The sequence below is a fragment of the Phyllopteryx taeniolatus genome, chromosome 11 (genome assembly GCF_024500385.1).
Source record: "Phyllopteryx taeniolatus isolate TA_2022b chromosome 11, UOR_Ptae_1.2, whole genome shotgun sequence".
Classification (NCBI taxonomy): domain Eukaryota; kingdom Metazoa; phylum Chordata; class Actinopteri; order Syngnathiformes; family Syngnathidae; genus Phyllopteryx; species Phyllopteryx taeniolatus.
Genome location: NC_084512.1, coordinates 13234972 through 13262906, shown reverse-complemented (window position 1 = coordinate 13262906; position 27935 = coordinate 13234972). Strand labels below are relative to the sequence as shown.

The window sequence follows — 27935 nt, the reverse complement described above, 5'->3', positions numbered from 1 at the left end:
AGCCAATCTCAGGGCACATACAAACAAACAACCATCCACACTCACATTCACACCTACAGGCAATTTAGAGTCTTCAATTAACTTACCATGCATGTTTGTGGGAGGAAACCGGAGTGCCCAGAGAAAACCCACGCAGGCACGGGGAGAACATGCAAACTCCACACAGGCGGGTCTGAGGCAGACGCGCTAACCAGTCGACCACCATGCCGCCTACGAAAAACATATGTGTGCTAATTCCAACAGAGTGCATAGGAGCATATTTATTCATCACCATTAACCATGCTCATCTCCACATGCAAATGATTTTAATAGTTAATGATTCTTGCAAAGGTAATTACACACCAGAATTTCAGGAATGGAGACTGGACCAATTGTACCTATGAATTACCATTTGACAGGTTTAAGAGCAAAAGAAGATGCTGTAATGGTTATCGGGGACACACAGCAGCTCTCTCTTGCTATACTCAAATGCTATATTGCAGTGAGTCATTAAGTCAAAGCAATACAACAAATCAGTGAGAGGGCCACTAATAGAGGTATTGATGGACTCAATTTATTTTGCCCTGCTTGGACACAATAATCAACCAATAAATTTCAGTTCAAAACAAATACCCTGGGTGAAACACAAATATCGAATTACAGTAAGTTTTTAAATATCTGTAGAGAATTTTATTATCGGACAATGTTGTACCAGTAAACAATGCATAATTACGTGAGCATCAGGTGCAAATGGATTAAATCCAAGTGCCCAAATAAAGCTGTTTCATCTGGCAAGTTTGCATCCATTTGCTAATAGGATATATGTATACTCACAAGTACACTTAGTTACACTTGTACAATAAAAGAGTCAAGTGGCTGTAATGGAAGAACCGAGAGTATATCTATACCAGGTGTGCATTTTAATGAAGAGGACTACAAATGGACTGGAAAGGCAGTCCATTGTCATTGTATTTATGACAACTAGCCATAAAGTGTATTTGTGTCCAAATCTGAGCAGAAGAAATGTTCCATATCGAGTGATGTCAAGCAAGGGAATAATCAATAATGTAACTATTTTCTCATTTGAATGCATTAAGCCTGCAACTTTAGTGTCTTTGTTCGCTCTTTCTTCCATTTATGTTTATTTTCAGAACCAGCAGGGAGCTCTTTAGTGTAAAAATGGCCTTTCAGAACCTGCTGTGTTAACGTTCCATCACCAAATGGCAAAGAAAAAAGCGCAAAACATTAACTGGTGGTGGAGTACTTAGAAGGTAAAAAAACAACAACAGATTTTTCCCTCATGTATAATACCAGAAAGTGGTGTTCATTGCGTCCCCAAGACAAAACAAAAAACATTTTTACATTATGTTAATGAGAAAGTTTCTCAAACACCAAGTTATTTTTGCATTTGGCTTCTGAATGCTAATTTTTGCAGCAAGGGCTATTAACAACATGAAGACATAAATGAGTTTGGGGCTATTCCCAGATGTAAAATGTCCAGAATTTGTTGCCTGATACTGCATTTTACATCCCACATTCCATGTGGTCCTAATGCACATTGAATGAGATGAAAATGTGTCAACCGTATCCAAAATTCTAGCATCACAATGATAGGGGCGTAAGAGGAAGAAAAGTAAGGATGATTCTAATGGTCCATGACTGACAGGGGCCCTTGAAAATAGTGCTTTCAAATTGGAGCATTGAAGTAAGAGGCCCCAAACGTGATAGTCCACAAATTCTTGGACGCACCCCTGCACAAAAGAGTAAATGGTCAAAATGTCTTTCAGAATAGTCTGCTGATTTTTCTCCATGCTAGCTTAGAGGCTAATGTAAAGTTGCACATACAAACGACAGAGGACCTTGAAAAAAATATTTGTTAATAAACTTAAAAAAGAAAAGAAAACACGCGACCAAGTTTCAGAGTTGAAGTTTTTTCCAATTCTGTAGGTGGCCGTAATGTGCAGTATAGAGGGGTTGAAAACCACCAAACAACTGAACCAGTGAAATCAAGGGCCCTTTTTTTAGTTTTGATAACATTCCAATGAATGAATGAATGAATGAATGAATGAATGAATGAATGAATGAATGAATGAATGAATAAATAAATATTTTATCACAAAAACCATGCCATGCGCTTGGCTGGAGAGAGTTTAAATTTAAAGTGTAAAATTTCAATTTATACCGTCAGAATGGTATAGTAAAGTATATATTGAGCAATATGTTAATTATTGTGATTGTATTTACAATGGTGACAAATACATTTCAGTATGATGCAGTGCAGTCCTACAACAACAAACTACAGTACAACAATCACAAACACGCACTCACTGTTTTATCACGTTGCACTATTTGCATGCTGTTGTTGATTACTACTGGCCACTTATGTGTTTGAGAACTCTCTGCACCATTTGCACAATTGTCACTGTACCAGATCATTGCACTATTATATATATATATATATATATATATATATATATGTATGTGTATATATATATATAATCTATATGTGTGTATATATATATATATATATATATATATATATATATATATATATATATATATATACAGAAAGTCCTCGATCTACAAACGAGTTCCATTCCTACGCTGGCGACGTAACACGAATTTCCGCGTAAGTCGGATTTCCCGGTTAGTCGAAATTTACGGCGAAATACTTCTGTTACGGGTATTGTCCCACGTGATTGTGACAGCAAGGTCAGTCTGTGTGGGCGTGTGCGTCAGTGTGTGAGTTGAGACGGGACTGCGCAGGCGTCGTCCGGCGGGACTGTGAAGGAGGAAGGAGTGCGCGAGTGTGTACAGTAGCCAATGTAGCGACGGCGACCGGGGAAGAGTAGCGATTAGCGGAGGACCCGTTGACGTTGAATTTGCAGAGGAGCTAATAAAGCCATTAAAGCAGCAAATCGGTGCTTCGTGCCTTTATTGTTGCCGCCACGCAGCTCAGCTGTGCAATGAGAGAAGGGAGTTAACCCCTGCGTCTCCCGACCACGGTCAGGTGACCGTAGCAGGAAAGGTTAACACTTCGTATAAAGAAATAAGATGCTATACTTACCATTAGTGCTGAGAGTGTGAAAAAGGCAAAGATACTCCCGGCGCACAAACACAGAAAAGCACTATGCACTAGCTAAGCAGAAACACTACGTCGGACGAGGCACGGGCGTCGTGAAGTCGAAACGTCATAGGTCGAGTGCGTCGTAACTCGAGGACTTCCTGTATATATATATATATATATATATATATATATAGATAGATAGATAGATAGATAGATAGAAAGAGAGCGAGAGAGAGAGAGAGGAAGCGATGACAGGAGACAGAGTGGCCAAGATTCCTGGCACTGTACTCTATTTAATAACAACAACATTCACACTACGCATGTGTATTGTTTAATAGGTCACATATAAAGTGACTTTATTTTTTCAATGTAAAAACAGGGGAGTCAATCAAAATGTTTATAAAAGCAGTTGTATCTTTGTGTTATGAAATGATAATGCAAGTGCACTCTGACGATGAAGATATGCGGCTGTCCAGCTACAAATGATGACGTGGATGTGTCCTTTTATGGCACTGAGGAGCCATTTATCCAGATTAATAGCTTCCTTTTGATAGGTTCAATGGGCTTGTTCTTGGCTTTTTCGTGACACTGTAGGTGCCCTCCATGTTTGTATATGAGCTCACTGACATATAGCTTTCTGTTATTATCCCCCAGAGTAAACACACCTGTCATGATGGAGCCTTTCAAACACTGGCTCTCTCAGATCGTACTCAGCAGAAAAGTCTCTGATACAGCATTGCAGTGATGCTACATAGAATGTGAAGAGTTGCAGGAATCTCTTGAACGACATGAAAAATAGGACTGTCAAATCTTGCACATAGACAATGACTGCAAAGTAACTTTAAAACACCTTTAAAATTTATTTTGTGTTGTAAAAGTGAAAAATGGCAAACTGGCTCACTTAGATGATAAGGCAATGCTCAATCACTAGTAATTGATTTTAAGTCTCATCCCTCACTGTGTTTTATTCCCAGTCCACAATCCGGAAACTATCCAGTAACAGATTTACTGGCCACAATATTAGATACACCTGCACAATCTAAGCAGAACCAATACAAAAGCTGTATCAAAAATTGTGTCTCTCGATTTTGACTGGCTGCCTTAGAGCTGTTCATTTATTTAACTGTAAATTTGGTGTGATTGTCATTGTCGGTGGTGAAGAACTGTACTGCACCATACCAAGAGTTTTTTTTTTTTTTTTCCAATATTTTGCCCAGCCATCCATTCATTTTCTACTCTGCTTATTCTGTTCGTGTTCTTGGGGAGCTGGAGCCTATCCCAGCTGACATCAGGTTAAAGGAACCTTTTTGCCGTCCTTTATTTGTTATTCAAGTGTTACTCAAATTAACAAACATGCAGGCAAGAGAGAAATTTAAGAGTGCCTGGTAAGCGCTGAGGCGCTGTACTCCTGAGCAGTGTGAGGGTTCGATGCCTTGTTTAAGAGCAACTCAACAGTGCTCAGGAAGCAAACGAGCATATCTCGAATAAACAGCTTCGGTTTTGTATATTTAGTCTTTCTGTCGACAGTTGATTTTGAACCGTCAAATCAAATCCAAGGCCTTAGGAACTGAGCTACCACCACTGTGGTCTTTCACACAGAGACACTGCTTCCAGCAATCAGATAATTAGATCCGTGACGACGTCTAATAGTATATATAGTAGTTAGCACATCTGCCTCACAGTCGCGAGGTCCTGGGTTCAGATCTCAGCTCGAGCCTTTCTTTGTGGAAATTTGCATGTTCCTCAAGTGCTCGCATGGTTATTATCTGTATACGCCGGCTTTCTCCCATAGTCCAAAAATCATGCATGTTACGTTTATTGAACACTTTAAATAGTCTAAAAGTGTTAATGTGAGTGTGAATGGTTGTCTATATATTGCCCGGTCGTTGGCTGGCGACTCTTCTTGGGAGGACCTTGCCTCTCGCCCAAAGTCAGTTGAGACAGCTCCAGTGCCCGAATGACGAAAAGTGCCATAGAAAATGGATAGATGCATGGAAATCTAGCATGCGTATCTCTTTGCCTATGCATGTGCTCAATGTTTTCCAGAAAGAACTGGCGGCAAATACTATATAAACACTTTCCACTGACAATGCTATTATTCAACATGCTATAAAAGCAATTATTTTTATTGTAAAAATCATTAAAATATCAAAGGTTCTTCAAGGAGTCATAATCGACGCGTCTGAAGGCATCAGGCAGACTTCTTAATTAAAAAAATTAAAATGCCTTCACTGTGAATCCATTTAGGGTCAAATTCAGAGTGTTAAAGAGTTTCATTAATTTGAATTGTTGTGCTGGATGAACGCTTTAAACTTCTGCTATTCCAACTGAGCTACACAGTGTCAAATTGCAGAGATGCTGTTTGATGCAATCACTCACTTAAAAGATGAATAAATACAGAAATCCCTTATGTTGTTTCTTTTAATGCAAACAATTACAGGCTATACCGACAGAGAAGCTACACTAATACAGTTGTTTTCCTGAAAGCATTTTCATGTCTAAAATTAAAATGTTAAAACAACTGGCGCAATTGATCTTTGCTCCTCCATAAAAGCAAAAACTAACTCGTCGTTTACACAGTGTCCCGCCTCTGCTACTCCTCTGGCACTACATCATAAAGCAGAATATTGTCGGGAAGCCCTGGCTGTTACATTTTAGTGCCGTTTATACGGAACAGTGACCTGGAAAAAAGGAAAATTCCACCTATAGCGGGCAGTGTAAAAAGCTTTTGAGGAGCTATTGTTGTAGATATTCATATCCATGTCATGATGTTTTGGAATATGATCCACTGCTGTACATAAAACTACTAAAAATAGCCATCTGCGAGGAGAACTCCAGTGAGGCATCAGTTCAAGGCGGCTAAAGGTGACAAGAAAACTGCCCTGTCTAAACTCACACAGATCCTGAGGAAAAGGCTCATCACATTGACGATGGCTGAATGACATCGATGGAAGGGTAATGAAAGGCCATGGAAGCAAGGCGCTTTTATTGGCAACCCTTTCAGCTTTACCAAGAAGCTACTTAGCCCAAAGCGTAGTGGCAACCTTTCCTGTCCTGTAGGAAACCGACCACATTTTCAGCATCGCAGTCAGTGGCGCCTCGAGAGACCAAGAACTCGGCCAATGCAAGGCAGTAGTGAGACCTCCAGAACCAGTGACCCTGTTCAACTGTGCTGAGGCCACCCTGACCGAGGTACAACAAGCAGTTGAAGCTGGTTTTAGTCCTGGTCCTAGCAGAGTACCTTATAAGGTATACAAGCAGTGTCCACAGCTCCTCAAGCACCCCTGGAAGATACTCAAGGTGATCTGTCGAAGAGGGAATGTCGTGTAATTGAGGCACACAGAAGGCATCTGGATTCAGGAAGACAGTTTTGCATCATCTCACTGCTCAGCATGGAGAGCAAGATATTTTTCAGGATCCTTTCCCAATGCCTAGCAGAATTCCTCCTGAATCGACACCTCTGTCCAAAAGGGGAAGTTCCAGGAATACCTGCTTGCTCGGAACAACACACTAGCTGGCCGAGACCACCTGTCAAGATACCACATTCCAGTAAAGACCTGTATCCTCATCATGCTTGAGGAAAAAGAGAGGTGTCGACTGATACAAGATGAGATTTGATCAGAAGTGGTGGAAGAACGCAACAGCAAGATGGTTGGCATGTCCAAGCAGGAAGCATGGACCAGGTGGAAGTACACACAACAATGAAGCATGACCTGGGCAGACCTGTGGCGAGCTGAACCATTTCCCATTAAGTTCCTCATCCAATCAGTTTATGATGTCCCCCCCCCCCAAGCATGGCTATCCTTCACACTTTGAGCTTTGCAGAAACATCAGAGTGCAAGCTGTGCTGATAGAGGGCCACCATGGAGGACATCCTGAGCTGCTGTCCGAAGGCTCAAGGTCAGTATTTTGCAACCTTGATGAAGCCAAGGCACCATTTTACATCAGAGAAATCTCACACCACACCACCAAACATAAATGTCACAAAGAGAATGAATACTAAAATAATGATGATCTTGTCTCAATATATTCACCAATTTACTTAGTGTGAACTCTGGGCCCAATTAATTGAACACAAAGCTGAGACACTAGCAGAAAACCGTTAATTATTCTATTTTATGAATGACAAACGGGTGGATACACAGGCTTGTTATACCTTGCCATCTGATGGAAGAACATTTCATTGTTTTACCTGTCACTATATTTCTCTGGCATAGATAAACACAAATATACAGTATTTTTAATTAAAGATAAAGTAATAATTTTCTGATAAGTTAAAAATGAAATTAGTTAATTTACGGCAGCACCCCTAATGAGCTCTCATGGAACACTATTGTGCCACGGCACCCTGTTTGGGAATCCCTGCTCTTGGGGACCGGCATTATTGCTGGCAACATGACCAAGTTCTAAGATCTTTGGCAGATCAACGATCCAGAACAGCAAGTCTCAAGAAAAGCAATCACTTTTATTAGAGTGGGTGAGAAGCCTGAGCATCAGCCCAGCTCCACAGGAGGAGGGCTTCTCGCCATCACTCCTGACTGCCAGCTCCAAGTTGACCTCAAAAGACAGATCAAGTTCACAGGAAACATCACAACCACTTCCACCTAGTTACAGTCTTAAAATCGGTGGAACTGACTGTCCACTGGGAGGACCGGATTGAAGATATGAACAAGCGCAAGTGCATGCATAACACTGGTGTGATTTTGGTCCATTCCTCCACAGAGGCAGTATTAAAATCTTGAAGGTTCTGTGGGCTTCTTATATGGACCTTGAGTTTCAGTTCTTTCCATAGATTTTCGATTGGATTCAATTCAGGTGATTCGCTGGGCCATTCCAGCAGCTTTATTTTTTTTTCTTTGAAACCAATTGAGAGTTTCCTTGGCAGTATGTTTGGAATCATTATCCTGCTGAAATGTCCACCCTCGTTACAGTTTCATCATCCTCGTAGATTTTTGTCAATAATGTCTCGGTACATTTGCCCTTTCATGCTTCCTTCAATAATGTGAAGTTTACCAGTACCACTTGCTGAAAAGCAGCCCCACACCATCATGTTCCCACCTCCGAACTTCACTGTTGGTATGATGTTTTTAGGTTGATGTGCAGTGCCATTTCTCCTCCAAACGTGGTGTGCATTATGGCATCCAAAGAGTTCAATTTTGCTCTCATCAGAGCAGATTGTATTCTCCCAGTATTTAACTGTCTTGTCCAAATATTCTTTTTTTTTCCAGTAATGGGGTCTTGCGTGGTGCATTAATCACTGTTTTCCTTGTGATAACAGTACCTGTTAATTCCAGGTCTTTTTGAAGCTCTCCAGAGGTGGTCCTTGGCTCTTAGACAACTCTCCTGTTTATTCTTTGCACTCCTCTGTTAGAAATCTTGCGAGGAGCACCTGATCGAGGCAAATCTATGGTGGTATGATTGTCTTTCCACTTACGTATTATGGTCCCAACCGTGCTCACTGGAACATTCAGAATCTTAGATATGCGCCTGTAACTAATGCCATCGTTATGTTTCGCAACAATTAGTTTGCGATGGCCTTGAGACAGCTCTTTGCTCTTACCCATCATGAGATGTGTTTTGACTCACACCTTGGCAATGAGACCTTTTTGTAGGCCATCAACGAAAACTGAACCAGCTGATATTCATTTGCACTGACAAGGGGCTTGATTACTGTTTGATTATTGATAGAATTTAGGTGTTGTCTTGGCTTTCCATGTCTTTTTGCACCTCCCTTTCTTCATGTGTTCAATACTTTTCCCCTGTGTCATTTCACATTATTACACACAACTTAATTTCTGATTTGTTCTACTTTCTTTGTACGTATGGATTACTTTGGTTGTTCACAACATCTGGTAAAAGTTTCATGTCAATAGCCCCTTTGGAAATATATTTAGTGAGAAAAATCGTGACATGTTAAATATTTATTTCAGCCACTCTATTAAGGGTGATAAGAGGAAGCACTTGTGCTCAATGGTCCCAAAATGAGGTACACCTCGAGATCTAATGCTAGAGTTGTATCAAATATAGTAATTCTCTGTTTTGACTGACATTTATGTTAATCAAAACTGTCCATTATTGTCTTTTTGTAAAAGCATTTTTTTATTTCTCTCATTTAAAAAAGTGCCAAAGAGTGTATTTTGTCAAGTAATGTTATGTGAGCGCAGATGCTGTGTTAATAAAGAAGTCGACTTTCATCTCAACCTTCCAAATTGTCCTCAAGTATGCAAAGAGTAAATTTGTTTGCTTAGCTGGCAAAAGATGATGTGTTTATCTCAGCTTTGTTACATGTACTGTATACAATCTATATTGTCAGTGAATCACGAGAAAGATTAATCTTGAACAGCAGAAAAACATTTTAACTTGCTGTCCAAATTAGAATGGATGAGAAACGGGTCAGATGACCGCAGGGTGCAAAGGACGCACTGAGAAGATTGTCTCTTTGCTCTGCTGATTGCAGAAAGCAGAATGAGTGAAACACTAATCATTTCGAAGAGGAGGAAGTTCAGAAAAATCTGCTGTGTCCTCTAAACTGTTCTTGAGATCACTTCACTTACATGATTTGAGTCTATGAGTTACAGTATGTAGGTAGGTGGACGTCCTCGCTAGTCAGCACAGATTTATGTCCCGCAGTGACGCTGCAGAGGTGTGCGCAGATGCATATAGGGCTTTATTGTGGAGCGCACGCAAGTATTAATAAGGCCTTTAAGGTGGAGTGTGGGATTTTAATCTAATACATGTATTGTCAGTTTCATCAGATATCTGCCCTCTAGCCTCCCATGTACATTCCTGGTTTTGTAGCTGACTCATGGGCCGTCTGACACAGCTCCAACCAATCATCAGCAGAAGCCACATGCTTGTGGACAGTTACATACCTATTGCTACCTTGTTAGAGGAAAGTTGCTGCCTAACAGCGAAAGAAAATTTTAATCTCGGACCTTTCTGTGTGAAATCATAGATATACTGTAGAAGTAAAATTGTGTTGCAGATGTGAATGTGAGTGTAAATGGTTATTTTTCTCTATGTATCACTCCTGTGATTGCAAAGTGATATGTTTTGGGTATTCCCACCCCATCACCCTAAAGCCTGGTACACACATAAGGATTTTTAAAATCTTAAAAGATTATATATTGTAGCTGTGACAGACAGAATCTGGCATTTAATAGTTTGGGTCCTAGTGTGTGGTGTGCTCCAATAATCTCAACACAGAACACCACACACATAAAGATTCTGTTCCACTGCCAATCTCAAAATCTCAAGTGCTCACATGCGATCTCTCAAAACCGAAAAAGAGCCACTTCTTGATATGCGGCAATGTTTCCCCAATGTCCATGAAGGTTACCGTAGCCGGGAGCGTTTTAAAATCGCATTGTCCTCAAAAAACGACTTGCTTTGGGAAATTCTTCTTGCTGTCTGGGTAGCCCACTTTTATACAAAAAAAAACAAAAAACACATTGGGTAAAACATGCTTGCTTTTATTTACGGTCTTTTGCTTTTGTTGAGTCAGGGCGCTACTTGATTGGCTATATTCTGTTCCACATCACAATTCACCGCATAAGCCTCAGGAGAAGTTCACTCTCCCAAATATTGAACATGTTCTGTATTTAAGATTGTCGGCCCAACCTGTTTCGGACCCTTAAGTCGGGATAAATTCTCTCTGAACACACCTCAGACCTAAGGAGAATCTTATTGGATAATCTTATAAAACATAACATTGTCTGGTGTTTGACATGCTTGGTCAGGAAGGGGCAGAATTGGCACAAAAAATTGTCTTTATGTGTGTACCGGTCCTAAACCGGCCGGGATGGATTCCAGCTTCCCCATAACCCTCGACAGAACAAGCGAAGTAGATAGTTGTGATCAGTGGCGGTTTTTGATATGGGTGACCCCCTGTTGGATTTATAATGTAAAGATGTACCATCGGTTGTTTTTGTACTGATTTTGAGGATGAGAAGCTCCGTCATCCGGGAGGATCTCAGAGTAGAGCCGTTACTCCTTCACATCGAGAGGAGCCAGATGAGGTGGCTGGGGCATCTGATTCAGATGCCTCCCGGACGCCTCCCTGGTGAGGTGTTCCGGGCACGTCCCACCGGGAGGAGACCCCGGGGACGACCCAGGACACACTGGAGAGACTACATCCTTCGGCTGGCCTGGGAACGCCTCAGGATCCCCCCGGAAGAGATGGATGAAGTGGCTGGGGAAAGGGAAGTCTGGGCGTCCCTGCTGAAGCTACTGCCCCTGCGACCCGACCTCGGATAAGCGGTAGAAGATGGATGGATGGATGGATGATTTTGATGGCCAGAAATTACTCGTCAGCACACCGCCCCCACCCACCATCTTGGCCCTTCTAGCCAACGTATGATAGTCACCGACGTTATCCTTCTGTCTAAATCTATTGCATCTATGTTAGCGCCTGTTAGATGGGCCAGACATACTGTATGTATTAGCTCTAGTTATGCTGCTACAGTTTTGTACTCCTTGCCAATAGAAAAACATTTATTGATTTTACTTGTTACTGAAATCTATGATGTGTTCATTGGAAATCCTTGTAATCTTTGAAGGTGTACAATAGGTACTGATCCAAATTAGGATTGTTTGTTCTTGGCGCAGCTCCGCACTGCACCATTGCACTCGTGTTGTATTTTTCCACATATTGCTGATGGTTCAAGTTTTTCAAACTTTGAATATTTTCACATGGCCTTCAAGCACAACTGATGTTTAAGGCCTGCTGTGACCCTTTTATTGGCTTTTCACCGCAGGTCCATGACTATAAGGTGAGTTGGCTTTGGCTGTTACTATAATAACTTGCTGACAGAAATGTCACACACAAGCTTCAAAAGTGCACTGTAATCTGCTTTTCTTTTGCTGTCTTTGACTGGTCAAACAAAAACCTGACCCACTGTTAGGGATACAAAAAACAGACATTTAGAACTGATTTATTTATTGGATCAAATGGATATCTGAATGGTCCTGTTGTATACAGAAAGCTATTAATATTTTGTAATAATGGAAAGCTATTTCAACTTACTCAAACAAAATGACCATATTTGATAATTACAGGTTGTTCCTTTTTTTTTAATGAAATTTTTTGTTTTGTTTTAAAGGAAACCCTGGCGACCAGTTCAGAATGTACCCTGCCTCTCGCCCGAAGTCAGCTGGGAAAGGCACCAGCACACCCACAACCCTAGTGAGGATGAGCGGTTCAGAAAATGGATGGATGGAGACATTCTTTCAAGAACACGTAAAATGATTGTGCTCCCTATTTAATTTGTTTGCCTTTTTTAAACTTCAGTTCACATAATTCTGCTTTAAAGCATACATTCATTATACTAAACGATGATGACTTCTCCCTGAACTTAGTTGCTGTTCTTCATTGCCTCCTCGAAACCATTCTATGCTGAGCTCAAGACTACACACAATCTAAAGAGACCCCCGGTGTTGTTGCTGCGACTGCAGGTCCTCTGTTGTCCATTTTTAACTGTGACATTTCGTCTGAGTCTGTCAGTTCACAGAGTGGCACGGCACATCTAAAGAAACTAGAGGGCAGAATGATGTGAGCTAATATTATATACTGTGTGTGTATATATATATATATATATATATATATATGTGTGTGTGTGTGTGTGTGTGTGTGTATGTCTGTATATACTGTACAGAACTATACTGTACTCAACTGTAAAATGTCTTGCACTACTTTAAGGAGTATACAGTATTTGGTTGGATTGTAATGCTGTTCAACATGCATGCACTATTTAGGTTAAAATGAGTGTATTATTTATTTCTGTATGAATTTCAGTGAAAAAACAGAAGTCAAATGCACCTAAGGTCCTACCATTTGAAATTCAAACAACATTTTCTGGAAAAATACCCCATTTAGAGATGTACAAAACTTCAAGAAAGTCATACCATGCGATGTATAATCGAGCTAGAAACCAGCTGACTAAAGAAATTAACATTGCAAAGAGGATCTATACAGCAAAGTTGGAAAATAAGTTTAGCGCAAACGACTCTAAATCAGTCTGGCATGCATTCCAATCGCTGACTAATTACAAGCGATGATCCCCCCAAGGTGAGAACAATAGCACACTAGCCAACGACTTGAATACCTTCTACTGCAGATTTGAAAAGGACAGTTTCACACTACACACCCACCCGGCCACACCCGCGACCACAATCACACCTCTGACCTCTGCGTTAACCATCCATGAACAGGATGTGAGACGCATCTTCAAACAACAAAAGATTAACAAAGCGGCAGGCCCGGACCACGTGTCCCCATCCTGCCTCAAAGTCTGCGCGGACCAGCTCGCTCCAGTCTTCACTCAGATCTTCAACAGATCTCTGGAAATGTGCGAAGTTCCATCCTGTTTCAAACGCTCCACCATCATTCCAGTCCCCAAGAAACCTGCAATCTCGGGTCTGAATGACTACAGGCCTGTCGCTTTGACATCTGTGGTCATGAAGTCCTTTGAACGTCTCGTGCTGGACCACCTCAAGAGTGTCACAGGTTCCCTGCTGGACCCCCTGCAGTTTGCCTACCAAGCGAACAGATCTGCGGATGATGCAGTCAACATGGGACTGCACTTCATCCTAGAACACCTCGACAGTGCAGGGACCTACGCGAGGATCCTGTTCGTGGACTTCAGCTCAGCGTTCAACACCATCATCCCTGAACTCCTTTCATCCAAGCTTCTCCAGCTCAGCGTCTCACCTGCCTGCCATCTGCCAGTGGATTTACAGCTTTCTAACGGGCAGGACACAGCAGGCCACCTCATCCACACGCAGCATCAGCACTGGGGCGCCCCAAGGTTGTGTCCTCTCTCCGCTGCTCTTCTTTCTCTACACGAACGACTGCACCTCAGCGAACCCGACTGTCAAACTCCTGAAGTTTGCAGATGACACCACTGTCATCGGCCTCATCAAGGACGGTGACGAGTCTGCATATTGACAGGAAGCGGAGCGGCTGGAGCTGTGGTGCGGCCGACACAACCTGGAGCTGAACACGCTCAAGACTGTAGAGATGATCGTGGACTTCAGGAGGCATCCTTCGCCACAGCTGCTCCTCACGTTGTCCAGCTGCCTTGTGTCAACCGTCGAGACCTTCAAGTTCCTGGGAATTACAATCTCCCAGGACCTGAAGTGGGCGACCAACATCAACTCCGTCCTCAAAAAGGCCCAGCAGAGGATGTACTTCCTGCGGCTTCTGAGAAAGCACGGCCTGCCACCGGAGCTGCTGAGACAGTTCTACACAGCGGTCATCGAATCAGTCCTGTTTTCTTCCATCACAGTCTGGTTTGGTGCTGCTACAAAAAAGGACAAACTCCGACTGCAACGGACAATCAAAACTGCTGAAAGGATTGTCGGTACCCCCCTACCCACCCTTGAGGACTTGCACGCTGCCAGAACTAAGACAAGGGCGTGCAAAATCCTCTCGGATCCTCCCCAGTGACCGGTCACCAGCTCTTCCAGCTCCTTCCCTCAGGTAGGCGCTACCGATCAATGTAAACTAGAACTAGCAGACATTCCAACAGCTTCTTCCCTCTTGCGATCAACTTCTTAAACAGCTAACCTATAATTCCATTACAACAAGCTGGCAATTTTTTTACTTGAGTTCGTTGTCACATTTCTGTGGGGCCAATTATGTATTACTCGTGCACTCGCTGTAGTTGTCTCGCCATGCTGCACTATTTGCATACACTGGCCACTCATGCCAGAGTAGCATCTGCTCCATTTGCACACTGATTGAGGAATATCTGTAACATTTGCACAACCATTGTCCCAGATTATCGCACTACTCGTCACTTTAAACCGCATACACTCCTTGAAGTCTCAGCGCCCTTTGCACAATGGTCATTGCACCGGACTATTGCGATATTAGTCATTCGAACTGCTCTGAGTGCTAGAGGACTCTGCATCTTTTTGCACAATTGTTTTTTGTCAATGTCTTTATGTCTCCAAAGTGTTCTGTAAATTGACTGTCTGTTGTACTAGAGCGGCTCCAACTATCGGAGACAAATTCCTTGTGTGTTTTGGACATACTTGGCAAATAAAGATGATTCTGATTCTGATTCTGATCTCAGTTCAGAGAATGGATTAACTCTAGGTAGTGCTGCACGATTATGGCCACAATAATATTCACAAATATTTTGATTAATATTGTAATCACGATTATTAATCATGGTTGTCCCTCATTTTAGGGAAATGTTAAATTTTTATTGCACTACTTTTTAACAAACAATATGTAACAGTTTTCAGTTCAAAATGATTCTTTACATAAGAATAAATGATAGATGATCATTTTAAAAAATACATTCTTCAAAAAAAAATCTACTTTTGCAATGACTAACTGAATAAATGTGCTATTACAAAGCACAATCACGAATTGCGACTTAATGGAAGGAAATACAGTTAATGGATAAAACGAAATAACTTTAGTCTGCAAGCACTCATTTTTCATTTGAAGATCCCCGTAGTTAATATAGTGAATTGTTAAGGGAGCGTGTCCGTTGTTCTGCTTGAGCATTGGTCAGTCGTGCAGGGTCACAAACTGCAAAGAACGTGACAGTCGTGATTTCCCTCTGTATTTACTCCTGGCGTTTTTTCATTGCGGTCAGGCCAGCCAAAACGTTGAAGTCAAAGCAGCCGCTACAACGATTGTTCATAGTGTTTTACTGTGACATGCCACCTCTTTGCCAACGTGCTGAGAGGGCCAACTTCAAAATAAAAGCATCATATATTACTACATTGGACATCAATGGCATTTTAAGTTTTTATTTTGAAGTTGGCACTGGAGCGTCGGAGTTTAATGAAGCCTTAACCATGCTTTCGCCCCCTTGGTGGCTTGCTGATGAGGTTGCAACAATGCTTCAAATGTAGCACTCTTCATATGCAGCAGTCCCGGCATTTGAATGTAAAACATCGCCGACAATCAGGCTCATTTAATCGTGGCTGCCAAAATCACCATCACGATTAAAATTGTATTAATTGTGCAGCCTTAACTCTAGGTATGTGTTTTGCTTCCTCTGGATTTTTTTTTATAACACTTGATTGTGCACTATGAAGACATGAGCATATCACACTTGACCTCAGTCTCCTTAATGAGACCTTTGTTCAGTGAGCATTAAAGGATTTTCCTTTGTTGTTGCTTTTTTTTGCAGCACATATTCCGAAAGCACGGCTAAGCTCAACAAGGGGTATTCAGACAAGGCAAATGTAAAGATACGGGGTCTTCGATTGATGGTATTTTGTTCCTATGATGGTGGCTTGCGAGGTAACCTAGATTTGCAGGTAAGTCATAATTACAGTAAATATTTCTATGAAAATCAGTTCTTGGCCATAAATAAAAAAAATATAAAATGAAAAAAACAGTAATTACAGCATTATTCTCACTCCCCCTACGCAAAGTATAGTTTACTGAGCGCCGTTCGTACAGGACCGTCAAAAGGCCACGATCCCCTTTACACCATAAGTTAGTTCAGAAAGCAGTAAGATTCTAGCGGTTTCCCCATACTTTTATCGTGCATCACCAGGCGTCGTCACCTGACTTGTTAAGAAAGGTAAGGTGAAAGTGTTTTATATGGGTGTGTTTTCCAATATTAACTCTCTTTTGAAAAAAAATGGGTGACAATTTACAAATTATGATGTAAATCTCCTTCACATTACGGCTTTGTCATTGCCCAAGAGTGTGATTGAATATTATTGAACTTATTTTTAGACCTGTCTGAAAACATTGGCTGGTCAATTAATTAAGATATGACGACGGACGGGCGGCACGTTGGACGACTGGTTAGAGCGTCTGCCTCACAGTTCTGAGGACCGGGGTTCAAATCCAGGCCCCGCATGTTCTCCCCGTGCCTGGATGGGTTTTCTCCGGGCACTCCGGTTTCCTCCCACATCCCAAAAACATGCATCGTAGGTTAATTGGCATCTCTAAATTGCCCGTATGTGTGAATATGAGTGTGAATGGTTGTTTGTTTGTATGTGCCCTGCGATTGGCTGGCAACCGGTTCAGGGTGTACCCCGCCTCCTGCCCGATGATAGCTGGGATAGGCTCCAGCACGCCCGCGACCCTAGTGAGGAGAAGCGGCTCAGAAAATGGATGGATGGATGGATGGATGGATGACGATGGAAGCAAGTTGATCTTGGATTGGACTATATCTGTTTCCATCATTTGCTGATGGATTGTTTCTTTAATCCCGAAAACCCAGAGGTCGACCAGCATCCTGGTACGTAGCTTGAACCAAGTGGTACCACTGTTATTTTATCAGAGATGGATTTTAAGCAAACGGCACAGTAGTCGAGTTGTGAGCATGTCTACTTCACAGTTCTAAATTTCTGGCTTGGAATCTGAGCTCCAGCCTTCCTGTGTGGGATTTGTATGCTCTCCTCGTGCTTGCGTGTGTTTTATCTGGGTCCTCCAGCTTCTTTTCTCATTCTAAAAACATGCTTGTTTGGTTCACTGTCCAGAGGATGAATGAGAATTGTTGTTTGTCTATTTGTATGCCAGCGACCGGTCGAGTATGTATTACGCCTATCACCCCAAGTCAGCTGGGGTAGGCTCTAGCTAACCCTTGACAATCAAAGAATGGATTGATTTTAGATAAAAAAGCAGACAGATGGAGGAGCAGATGTACTTGCATGAGGACAATTTAAAGTTATATGGAAATGGTGTCTGGGATTGCAAATTAACCTATCACAAACCACATTATAAAATCACAAACACCAATAGCAATAACCACACAGTCGCTTTATTGTCAACGAGGAACCACCAAACCATTTAATCATAACAGAACACGAGTCATGATGTGACCTACTAAATTACTTGAATGCCAAAATGCACGTTTCCTCACTTTGAGGTCACATTGTCTTGTGACCTCAGAGCACCGTACATCGAACCCATTAAGAGTTGTTTTTTTTTTTTCCTTTTGGCCCGTGTCATGCAAGCGTGAATTGAGTAATCCAATTCATCGCTTTTAATGAATGTGTATTACATTGCTTATGTGAGCTCTATTGTTGATGTCAACTGTGATGTCTCTGCTAAATGAAGGATTATAAATCATATACACATTACATAGGATTTTTATTTTGGCACTATTTCTTAACTTTTACAGTGAAATAGTTGCTCTTTGGCATTCTAGTGCAATTATGGCTTCACTCAGAATACTATGTACTATATCAGATTTTATTTGGCCAGTTATTTTTATTGGTATTATGATTATACTGGGTTAGCACATCTGCCTCACAGTTCTGAGGACCGGATTTCAAATCCCGGCCCCGCCTGTGTGGAGTTTGCATGTTATCCGCGTACCTGCGTGAGTTTTCTCTGGGTACTCCGATTTCCTCCCACACCCCAAAAACATGCATGGTAGGTTGATTGAAGACTCTAAATTGCCCGGAGGTGTGAATGTGAATGTGAATGGTTGTTTGTTTCTATGTGCCCTGCGATTGGCTGGCGACCAGTTCAGGGTGTACCCCGCCTCTCGGAGGGAGTCATCTGGGATAGGCTCCACCACGCCCGCGACCCTTGTGAGGATAAGCGGTACAGAAAATGGATAGATGGATGATTATACTGTAATATACAGTAAATGATAAGTAGCTTTATTGTACTGTCAAACTATGCCAGAATCTAATTTCCTTAAACCGTGTCAAGTTGTTTCAATATCCATCTTTATGAAAGGATCCTCTTAGCGCTTTGTTTGAGGGATGCAATACAAGCAATTCTTTGCAGCCCAAGAAAGCACAGCAAAGAGTTGAAAGTTACATTTATTTGTCATCTTATGCCACAGTTAAGTAGATATTTCCATTTAGGTATTTGCATGATTTTGCCTTTCAAAGTCAGTACTATAAATCATAATTTACACATCATTATATCAAACGCTATATACTGCGGTTGCGGTATCGTGCGCATGCTGGGTGAACATAAAGTGCACAGTGGGAGCCATTAGCCCGATGAGACCACCTTAATTACTTTATTACAGCATTTACTTCAGCTGACTGGCATGCTGTGCAACTGGATGGTAGAAAGGTGGCCAGTGAGTCTTTCTATGCTTTTTGAATTGTGCTTCTGTTCTTTGTCTGCACTTGGGACTTCTCTGTGTGGGTGGCTATAACTAGTGTGATGGAGTCTGCAGCGTTAGCATGCCAGGGGCAAACAAAGGAAGGACAATAATCCAATGTACAAACCTGCCGCTGAATATGATACGGAAACTACTCTAATTGGCTTTACCCTCTTCATCCCAAGCACACCTGATTCCTACTCTGAGTACTTTTCGACCAAAAAACAAAGAACATCTCTAGGATGCCACCGAAGCACTAAAATTAGCCAAAATTAGATCTTGAGACCCATACACAGATTTGGAGAGCTGCTGTAATTGGGAGCCATCATCTATCAATCAGTTTCAGGTTATAAATAGCAGATACTGTATAATAATAGAATAATGTTGTTTACAGAACACACTTAAGCAGCCCCTTTAATGAACAGTGAATTGTAATCCAAGGCAGGGCAACACAAATGAGTTGGCTGTAGAATAAACATACCTGTTACTGGAACTTTTATAAAAATAAAAGTCTTTGACTGATTCTCTTAGTTATTTCTCTGCTCTCACATCTCAGATACTGTGTTCAACAAATCCCGCCTTTTCTGACTGAGTATTGTACAAGTAATAGTCAAAAGTTGTCACATTTTCAGCTACACAGACTATGCTACAGCCAGCAGTTGCAATAGATGAACAACAAGCAATCTAGCTCCATCGGGCATCCTGCGTGCTACTGATGCATCATTAGTGATTTACCGTGGCCGAATTCATTAGAAACCTGTTCTCCGTTGAATATCGCTCTACATTTGTCAAGAGAGAACCGGGTGAAATTGAAGAAGTATAATTGCTTACATCGAGCTGCTGCCCTGATATAACTGACAACACGTCTTTATCTTAACTTCTCTGTCAAAGTCAAATCTCACTAGGCCTCGATCGTCATTATTTTTGCAGAATTAGGGGGTGTAATTATTAGTTACTGTTTGGGACCCTGGTGGACTCCTTAGCTGATGTTTTTACAGAAAATAAGCAATGTGCTTGCCACGAGGACCAGAGAGAATGCCAGTTTTAACTCATCCTAGGGGGAACACAAGATTCACTGCCAATACATTAAATAGTTGTCTCTGCGGAGAATAGTTTCTCATTGGGTGTCATTATTATGTTCTGCATTTCATGGCAATGCAACTAGTATGCTGAATCATTGACTGGAAAGTAATTAAGAATCAAAAGAACATCAGGCATGTATTAGTAATTGCAGCTTATTAAAGCAAATCATCATCTTTTTTTAAGACTGGTCTATTACACTTATTAGATAGAACTCTTCCATTGTAACCAAATGCTTCCTATCTAAAATCAACGTGGCATAAAATAAAAATATAAGCATCTATAATTCCACCACAACTGAGGTGACTAGGTGATAAGATGACACCCAGAGGTGCTCCAGAGTCTTGTCCGGCTTTTGCAAGTGTTCATATGCAAGGGGTAGACAAAATAATTACTATAATTATCAGAAAATTAACTACAATTGTGAGGTTAATTTTAAACATTTACAATATTTAAGCTCCTATTTTAGCATTATGGAAAAATTTTGAGTTTTCTTGAAGTGAGGATCGCAGAGTGACCGATGGTTACGACATTTTCACAATAGTTTGTCAATAACGTTTACAATATCACAGTGCAGCGATTATGTGATAGTGGATTAATTGGTAGAAAAGTACAATACAATATATTGCCATAAATTTATAATATATTATAGTATTATAATATGATATAACCAAATCCCAAAACACACGCTTCTTTCATGATTACCATAATACAATATAGTCTGGTGAGAGTAAGAGATAACATTATGCATCAAAATATGAACAGGGATGTCCCAATCCAACTTTTTCACTTTCGATCCGATATCGATATTGCAGCCTTGAGTTTTGGCCAATACCGATATCGGTCCAATCGGATTTCAGCAATAATTATACATAATTTACTTATTTTGTAGTGTGGAATGTTAGAAAAGGCTTGATCAAGTGATATTCCTCAAAAGGAGAACAATAATGAGCAACAGTAGTAATTAAGTAGTAGGTAGTAAGTGGTGTAGTTAGTAGTAGGTGTAATTCTTTTGTTATGTCTGTTTAGTTTTACAGTGAACTTCAACTGGAGCGTCAATAAACGACTTTAAGCAAGCAACATTCACTCTTACTGCTTGCTACAATGTTAGCAACTTAGCAACCTGTTGTTGTGATTACGTGGGCTCTGCATGACATCCGGGCGCTGCTGGATAGAAGTGCTGGAGTGGGGTACTGTTGTTTCGTTCGCAAACGTTTCGCTCAGAAGAACAAATCTTTTTAGTGAACGAACTGATCTGAATCAGTTTATGAAATGATTCGTTCTTTTAGCCTGGCCACCGCCCGGCGCCGTGAGATGGGCGAGTCGGCTGGGAGCGGAAACAGAACTGCTGAAGCCTTCTGTCACTCACTTCTGAATCTTCGGCCAATGACCAAGGAGCAGCCAGAGTGCAGGCGGGGGCGGGACTTCATTAAATGTACTGCCATGTGATTTGCGATTCACCAGCGTTGTCACTCACAACGGTGAATGATCAATGAGCAGCCAGCGTCAGGCAGCGCTGTGCAGGTGGGGGAGGGACTTAAGTGAATTGAGTGATTCGTTCAGTGAACTGGTGTACTGGTGTACTGAGGAACTGAAGAATTTAAGAGCGATTCGTTCGTGATCTGTTAGACATGAGTGGTTTGTTCGTTGAACTTCTTTGTTTGTGATCTGCTAAGAAGCGATGTACTAGTACAATGAGTGATTTGTTTGTGCAAGGAAGGATGTACTACGCAGTGAACATACTCATGAGTGATTTTAACCGCATGTCCTGATAGCTTGCACTAGCAGCCGTTTCTTCTTCATCGGACGGACACCCCTAAATATGAATTCCTTAGCCCACCCCTAGACTTTGTGTTTTAGTTGTCAAACGAAGTGTGGGTGGATGCATGAAGGAAAAATGACCACAACCATCAATCTATCCATGAATTGTTCCGGTCACCAGTGAATCACAGGGTGAGTGTGAAGAGTGCATTAATGCTACCAAATGTTTCAGCGATGCTTATTTCACTGAAAAATATTTGCCCGTATTGTGACAGTTTTCGCAGAAATGGCCTTTCTTCAGCGATTGTGATCTGCGGTATTCCCCCATCTTGGCAAAGAAACTGAGTCCAGCTCGAGTGTAGGCTGACCAAATGTAGGCAAACTTTCATCCTTCACAGCCAGACTGTGTGCCACATGATGGCGAGAATCACTGTGGAACTGAATCCTCTATGACAACAGAGTGGGAGCTGGAAATGCTTGGGAGGATTGTCTAGAGCTGCAGGGGGATGCCACTGTGATAACTAACACCTTGTGTGGGGAGGCCCCATATCCCTTTTTATATCAGCAGCTCATGCCGCACATGAGCCAAAAGGGTTGGGGGTGGTTTGCAGATCAAAGCGAGATGGCAATCCAAACAGAAAACCCATGCAAGCGCATGAAACACACTTTGGAGAGAACCTCCGAATCACCTCCTTCTTTTCCCCCCGCCAGACAGAGACGGCTGAGTCAGTTTATGGGTTCTGTTTGTCGGGGGGAAGCGTGTGCGACAAATGGAGTACAAAGGATTCTAAGCAGACACACACAAACAGAAAGACAGCTTCCGTCTCAGTGAGCGGAGTGTATGCACTGCCCTGGAGCTTTCTGTTTGTATTTTATGTAAGAAAAGTAGAAGGTGCATAAGAAGGAGATCAGAGTCAAGTAAATACATCTAATAGGGTTACCTTTTATACTTTTCTCTTCGTTTCAAGGGGATCCTTGTGTGTATACTCTAGATCCAGTATAGCGGGCAAGGTCGTTCGGCAACTCTCCTAATCACCTGAGCTCACCTCCTCCATCATTTAACTTTATGCTCTGGGTGGGAGATTGGGCATCAGGTAGTAGCCATCAAACATGCAGGCCATCACCACAGCAGTGGCCTGCGGGATATCCTGGGAGGGACACTTGCTCTTTTCTGACCTATCGCACAAGTAAATGTTACAGGGGGTGGTTAGGGAGGGAATGCAGAAGGGGGCACTCGATGACATTCCAGTTGGTTTGAATGGAAATGTGGCAAAAGACTGCACCCATGGGTGCTGTCCTATTGTATTGGCCTGTCCTATTGCAAGAGATGAGTGTGCTGTTCCAAATGGCAGGCAGAGTCAGATGTCAGGCCCTTGCCAAAGGCCCCTCACAGCCAAAATGTAATACATGATTTGGGGGTAGAAAAAAAATGCATGTTATGTTCTGTATGTAAGGCAGTGGAAAGGAGACTATGGGACAGAAGCCCACAGCTGTCAATAACAACATGAATATTGCTATTGTATTGATATATTGAATATAGTCATTTGTGGCTTGAGTTTTGTGTTCGTGCGTGTGTGTGTCCATGACACAGGTTCATTCGACTACAACATGAATGGATAGGTAGGTAGATAGATAGATAGATAGATAGATACATAGATAGATAGATAGATAGATAGATAGATAGATAGATAGATTTTGTTTTGTTACTCTTATGGTTCTAGTGTGGAGATGGTCTATATATATATATATACACACACACACACAAAGACATCAACTTTTTCACATTTTCTTTCTCACTGTCTGACATCAGACTACACTTTTCCAGTTTTAGGTCAGGATTAGGATTACCAAAATTATTTCCATTTGCTAAATGTCAGAATTATATATATATATATATATATATATATATATATATATATATATATATATATATATATATTTTTTTTTTTTTAAAGAAAATTTTCATTACTTATTTACAAAGTCAGAAATTTACAGTCAGCAGGATTACTATGCCATAAAACAATTCGGGGAAACCCAGATGTTGATGACATTTCTTCAGAAGTTTCTGATTGATTCTGATGATTCTGGTTTATTGACATAATGTTTGTTAATTAGAGACACACCGGTGAATTTAATTGAACTAGGGACAACTGAAACCCACTGCTTCTTTGTGTGACATCATGGGGAATGTCAAAAGAAATCAGATAGCAGGATGATAATTGTGAAAAAAGTCTGCTTCACCATTGGGTGCAATTTCAAAATGCCTGATGGTGCCACATGCATCTGTTCAAACAATTATACACAAGTATATACACCATGAGAATATCCAGCTATCATACCACTCAGGAAGGAGATGGTTTCTGTGTCCCAGAAATGAATGTGCTTTGGTCCAAAATGTTCAGGTACATATCAACCCAAGAACAAAAGCAAAAGACCTTGTGAAGATGGTGGCTGAAGCTGGTACGAGTGTGTCATTATTCACAGTGAAACAAGTAGTGTACTAACATGGGCTGAACTCTCACACTGCCAGGAAGAAACCATTACTCCAAAGGAAACATCAAAAAGATAGATTACAGTTTGCAAATGCACACAGGGACAAATATCTTAATTTTTGGAGACATGTCCTGTGGTTTGAGGAAATTAAAATTACACAGTTAGGCCATTATGATAATCGTTACATTTAGAGGAAAAAGAGGGAACCTTGCAAGCCTGAGAACATCATTTTGATTTGAAATACGGGGGTGGGAGTATCATGTTGTCTGTCGGGTTGTTTGCTGCAGGAGGGACTGGTGCACTTCACAAAATAGATGGCACCATGAGGAAAGAAAATTATGTGGAAATACTTTCGCAACATCTAAAGACATCAGCCAGGAAGTAAAAGCTTTGGTGCAAATGACTCTTTCAAATAGATAATGACCCGAACCATACTGCCAAACTTTTTTCAAAGAGGCTTAGGATAATAAAGTCAATGTTTTGGAGTGGCCATCGCAAAGCCCTCAATCATATTGAAAATTGCTGGGCAGACCTGAAAAGGCATGTGCGAGCAAGGTGGTCTACAAACTCGGCTTCTATCAGGAGGAATAGGTCAAAATTCCTGCCAACTAATGTGAGAAGCTTGTGGAAGGATATCCAAAACGTTTGACCCAAGTCATGACGTTTAAAGACAATGGCACCAAATTATAATGAAATGCATCTACATTTCTGACTTTGAAGAAAGTTATGAAAATTGTCCAAAAAATCCTTCTCTTATTATTCTGGCATTTAGCAAACACACACAAAAAAAACATACCCGCATAGGGACTGACCAATTTGAAAAAATATGAACTTGACCAAATTTGGACATAGAAGGTTTCGGCCTGATGCAGCAATATGTAGAGGTACATTATATTGCCAAACATATTCGCTCACCTGCCTTGACTCACATATGATTTTAAGTGATATTCCATTCTAAATGCATTTGGCGTAATATGATTTTGGTCTACTCCTTGCAGCTATAACAGCTTCAGCTCTTGTGGGAAGGCTTTCAACAAGGATTAGGAGTGGAGTGAGTTTATGGGAATATTTGCCCATTCTTCCAGGATCGTATTTGTGAGGTCACACACTGATGTTGGACAAGAAGGCCTGGCTCACTGTCCACTCGAAATCAACCCAAAGGTGTTCTATCGGGTTGAGGGCAGGACTCTGGGAAGGCCAGTCAAGTTCATCCATACCAAATTCTCTCATCTGTGTCTTTATGGACCTTGCTTTGTGCACTGGTGCACAGAGATGTAGGAAGAGGAAGGGGTAATCCCCAAACTGTTTGACTCTCCAAAATCTCTTGGTATGTTGAAGCATTCAGAGTTCCTTTCACTGGAGCTCAGGGGCTAATTTTTTGGACATTTCCAACATTGTGGGAACAACTTGGAGATGACACCTTCCTGTTCCAACATGATTGCGCAATCAAGGTCCATAAAGACTTGGATGAGAGAGTTTGATGTGGATGAAGTTGAGTAGCCTGCATAATCCTGACTTCAACCCCATAGAACACTTTTGGGTGAATTACAGTGGAGACTGAGAGCCAGGCCTTCTCGTCCATCATCAGTGTGTGACCTCACAAATGCGCTTCTGGAAAAATTGTCATAAATTCCCATAAACACACTCCTAAACCTTGTGGAAAGCCTTTCCAGAAGAGTTTTTTTTTCTTTTTTTTTCAGAGCTCTCATTTCATTTCATTTCATTAGTGAAATGAGCATCACTGAAACCTTTGGTAGTGTCAATGCACTCTTCACATTATTGCGTTTTCAATAAGCTGTAGTTTTTACAGGAGCAGGTGATTGGCCTACTGCCCAACCCTAGCACCTCATTTTCCTATGTGGTCTCCCATCAAAGTACTAGCCAGGACCGACCCTGCTTAGCTTCCGAGATCAGACGAAATCGGGTACTCTCAGGACAGTTTCCGGGGTCCAGAAGAGTTTAAGACATGGACTGATGTCATTGAACCCTACGGATTAAGTGGGTTGTCAATTAAATTCATATCTTAGTCGAGGCAGGTGAGCGAATACTTTTGGTAATATAGTGTATCTATGTCCTCAGTTGATCTGCAGTATTATGCTCATGCCACAGAGAGGCACTAGGACACATGCCTCTTGAATTTTTGCTTCCTTCTTTGTGTGGCAGTTAGTTCTTTGATGGCTGTTGTTGTTGTCCCCCCCCCCCCACCACACACACACAATAGGCTAATGTGACACAATTCCTTATTAAATATGTCACGGTTTGTTAAGTATACTCATATTCTCCATTGTCCCTGCATCCAAATGCAACGCTAAACTGCAACAACTGAACGTAAACCGCTCAGGATGCAAGGGTCAAGGAAATGACTTGATGCTGCAAATAGATTATAAATCATAGATCAATAAACACCCACCTATCGTTGACACCACAGTTCCAACGAAGTAAAAAGCCCCTGTAAAATCCCATCGTGGTCTGAGACCATCAGCCCGGATCCCAGCGGCGATGGCAGCCTCGTACTCCCGCAGGAAAGAGTTGAGCTCCCCTAGGCTGATGTTGAAGGTGTCGCTGAAGTTGCGGAGCGTCCCGTTCCAGCGGCCGTGGGCCCGCAGCTCGGAGGGCCTCTCGATGGCCGAGAAGACCGCAGCGCCGCACAGTAGGTAGAGGATGATGAGGACTGCGAGCAGCACGAAGCGGCCGTTGTCCTCGTTCAAGTGCAGGGAGCGGCAGCCTTGCAGACGCGGGCCAGGCATCATCCAAATTTCAGCACCACTCGCGCGTGGGACAGCAACAAGCTCCACATCGGAGGAGGCATCAAAAGATGCGGGACGGGAGGGCTCACTGCACCGCCGTCACTGCACGTCCCCGGGATGCCTCTCCTTTAAGTACCCCGGCACCCCGTCCCATAGTGGAGTGGGCATCAAAGAGGCTCCGCTTGGGGAAACTCAACACTTTGAAAAGACCGACCGAGGAGCAAGAGTTCAAGAGAAAAGACACCGGCGCTGCATAGTGTCATGTTTGATCGCCGCCCGCAATCGTTTCCCAAATCCAAACGAGCAAAAAGAAAAAGAAAACTGAAGCTGAGTATGGAAGAGCTTTCCGCTGCGTGCCTTGCACCAAGAATCTTTCCTACAGTCTCGTGCGTGGGGAGCTGCAGACTGCACACTGGCTCATTGGCGCGCAAATGGCGAGCTTACTCCACGTTACTATCTCTCCACTTGAATGAGAGTAGACCTAAATTAGTATTTATTTCACTCGAGAGCTTTGTTGCATGGAGGTCAGAGCACACTATTAGCCGCGGGCACACGGGAAAGTGAATCATGTGCCCAATAAGCTGTTTCAAAGTTTTGCAGGAAGCTTGACGCTATTATATGATAGCATTCCCTTTCTACTGTTCAAAATGGCAAAAATATTTCAAATTTGCATTTATAATACCGCATAATTGTTATTTTTTTCCCCTGAAAAGTATCAAAACGCTGTGATTTTTCAAAAGCAGGGGCGTGCATGGG

General features: G+C 41.9%; 1 protein-coding gene across 1 annotated transcript in view; it reads right to left on the bottom strand.

The window, feature by feature from the left end:
- kcnk12 (potassium channel, subfamily K, member 12) overlaps nucleotides 1-27566 on the bottom strand; it is a 32656-nt gene extending 5090 nt beyond the window's left edge. The window contains exon 1 of the mRNA XM_061790948.1: nucleotides 26843-27566. Coding sequence (XP_061646932.1) covers nucleotides 26843-27182 — 340 coding nt within the window. The 5' untranslated portion in view covers nucleotides 27183-27566. The remainder of the gene's footprint in view (nucleotides 1-26842) is intronic.
- Between the last annotated feature and the right edge of the window lie 369 nt (nucleotides 27567-27935).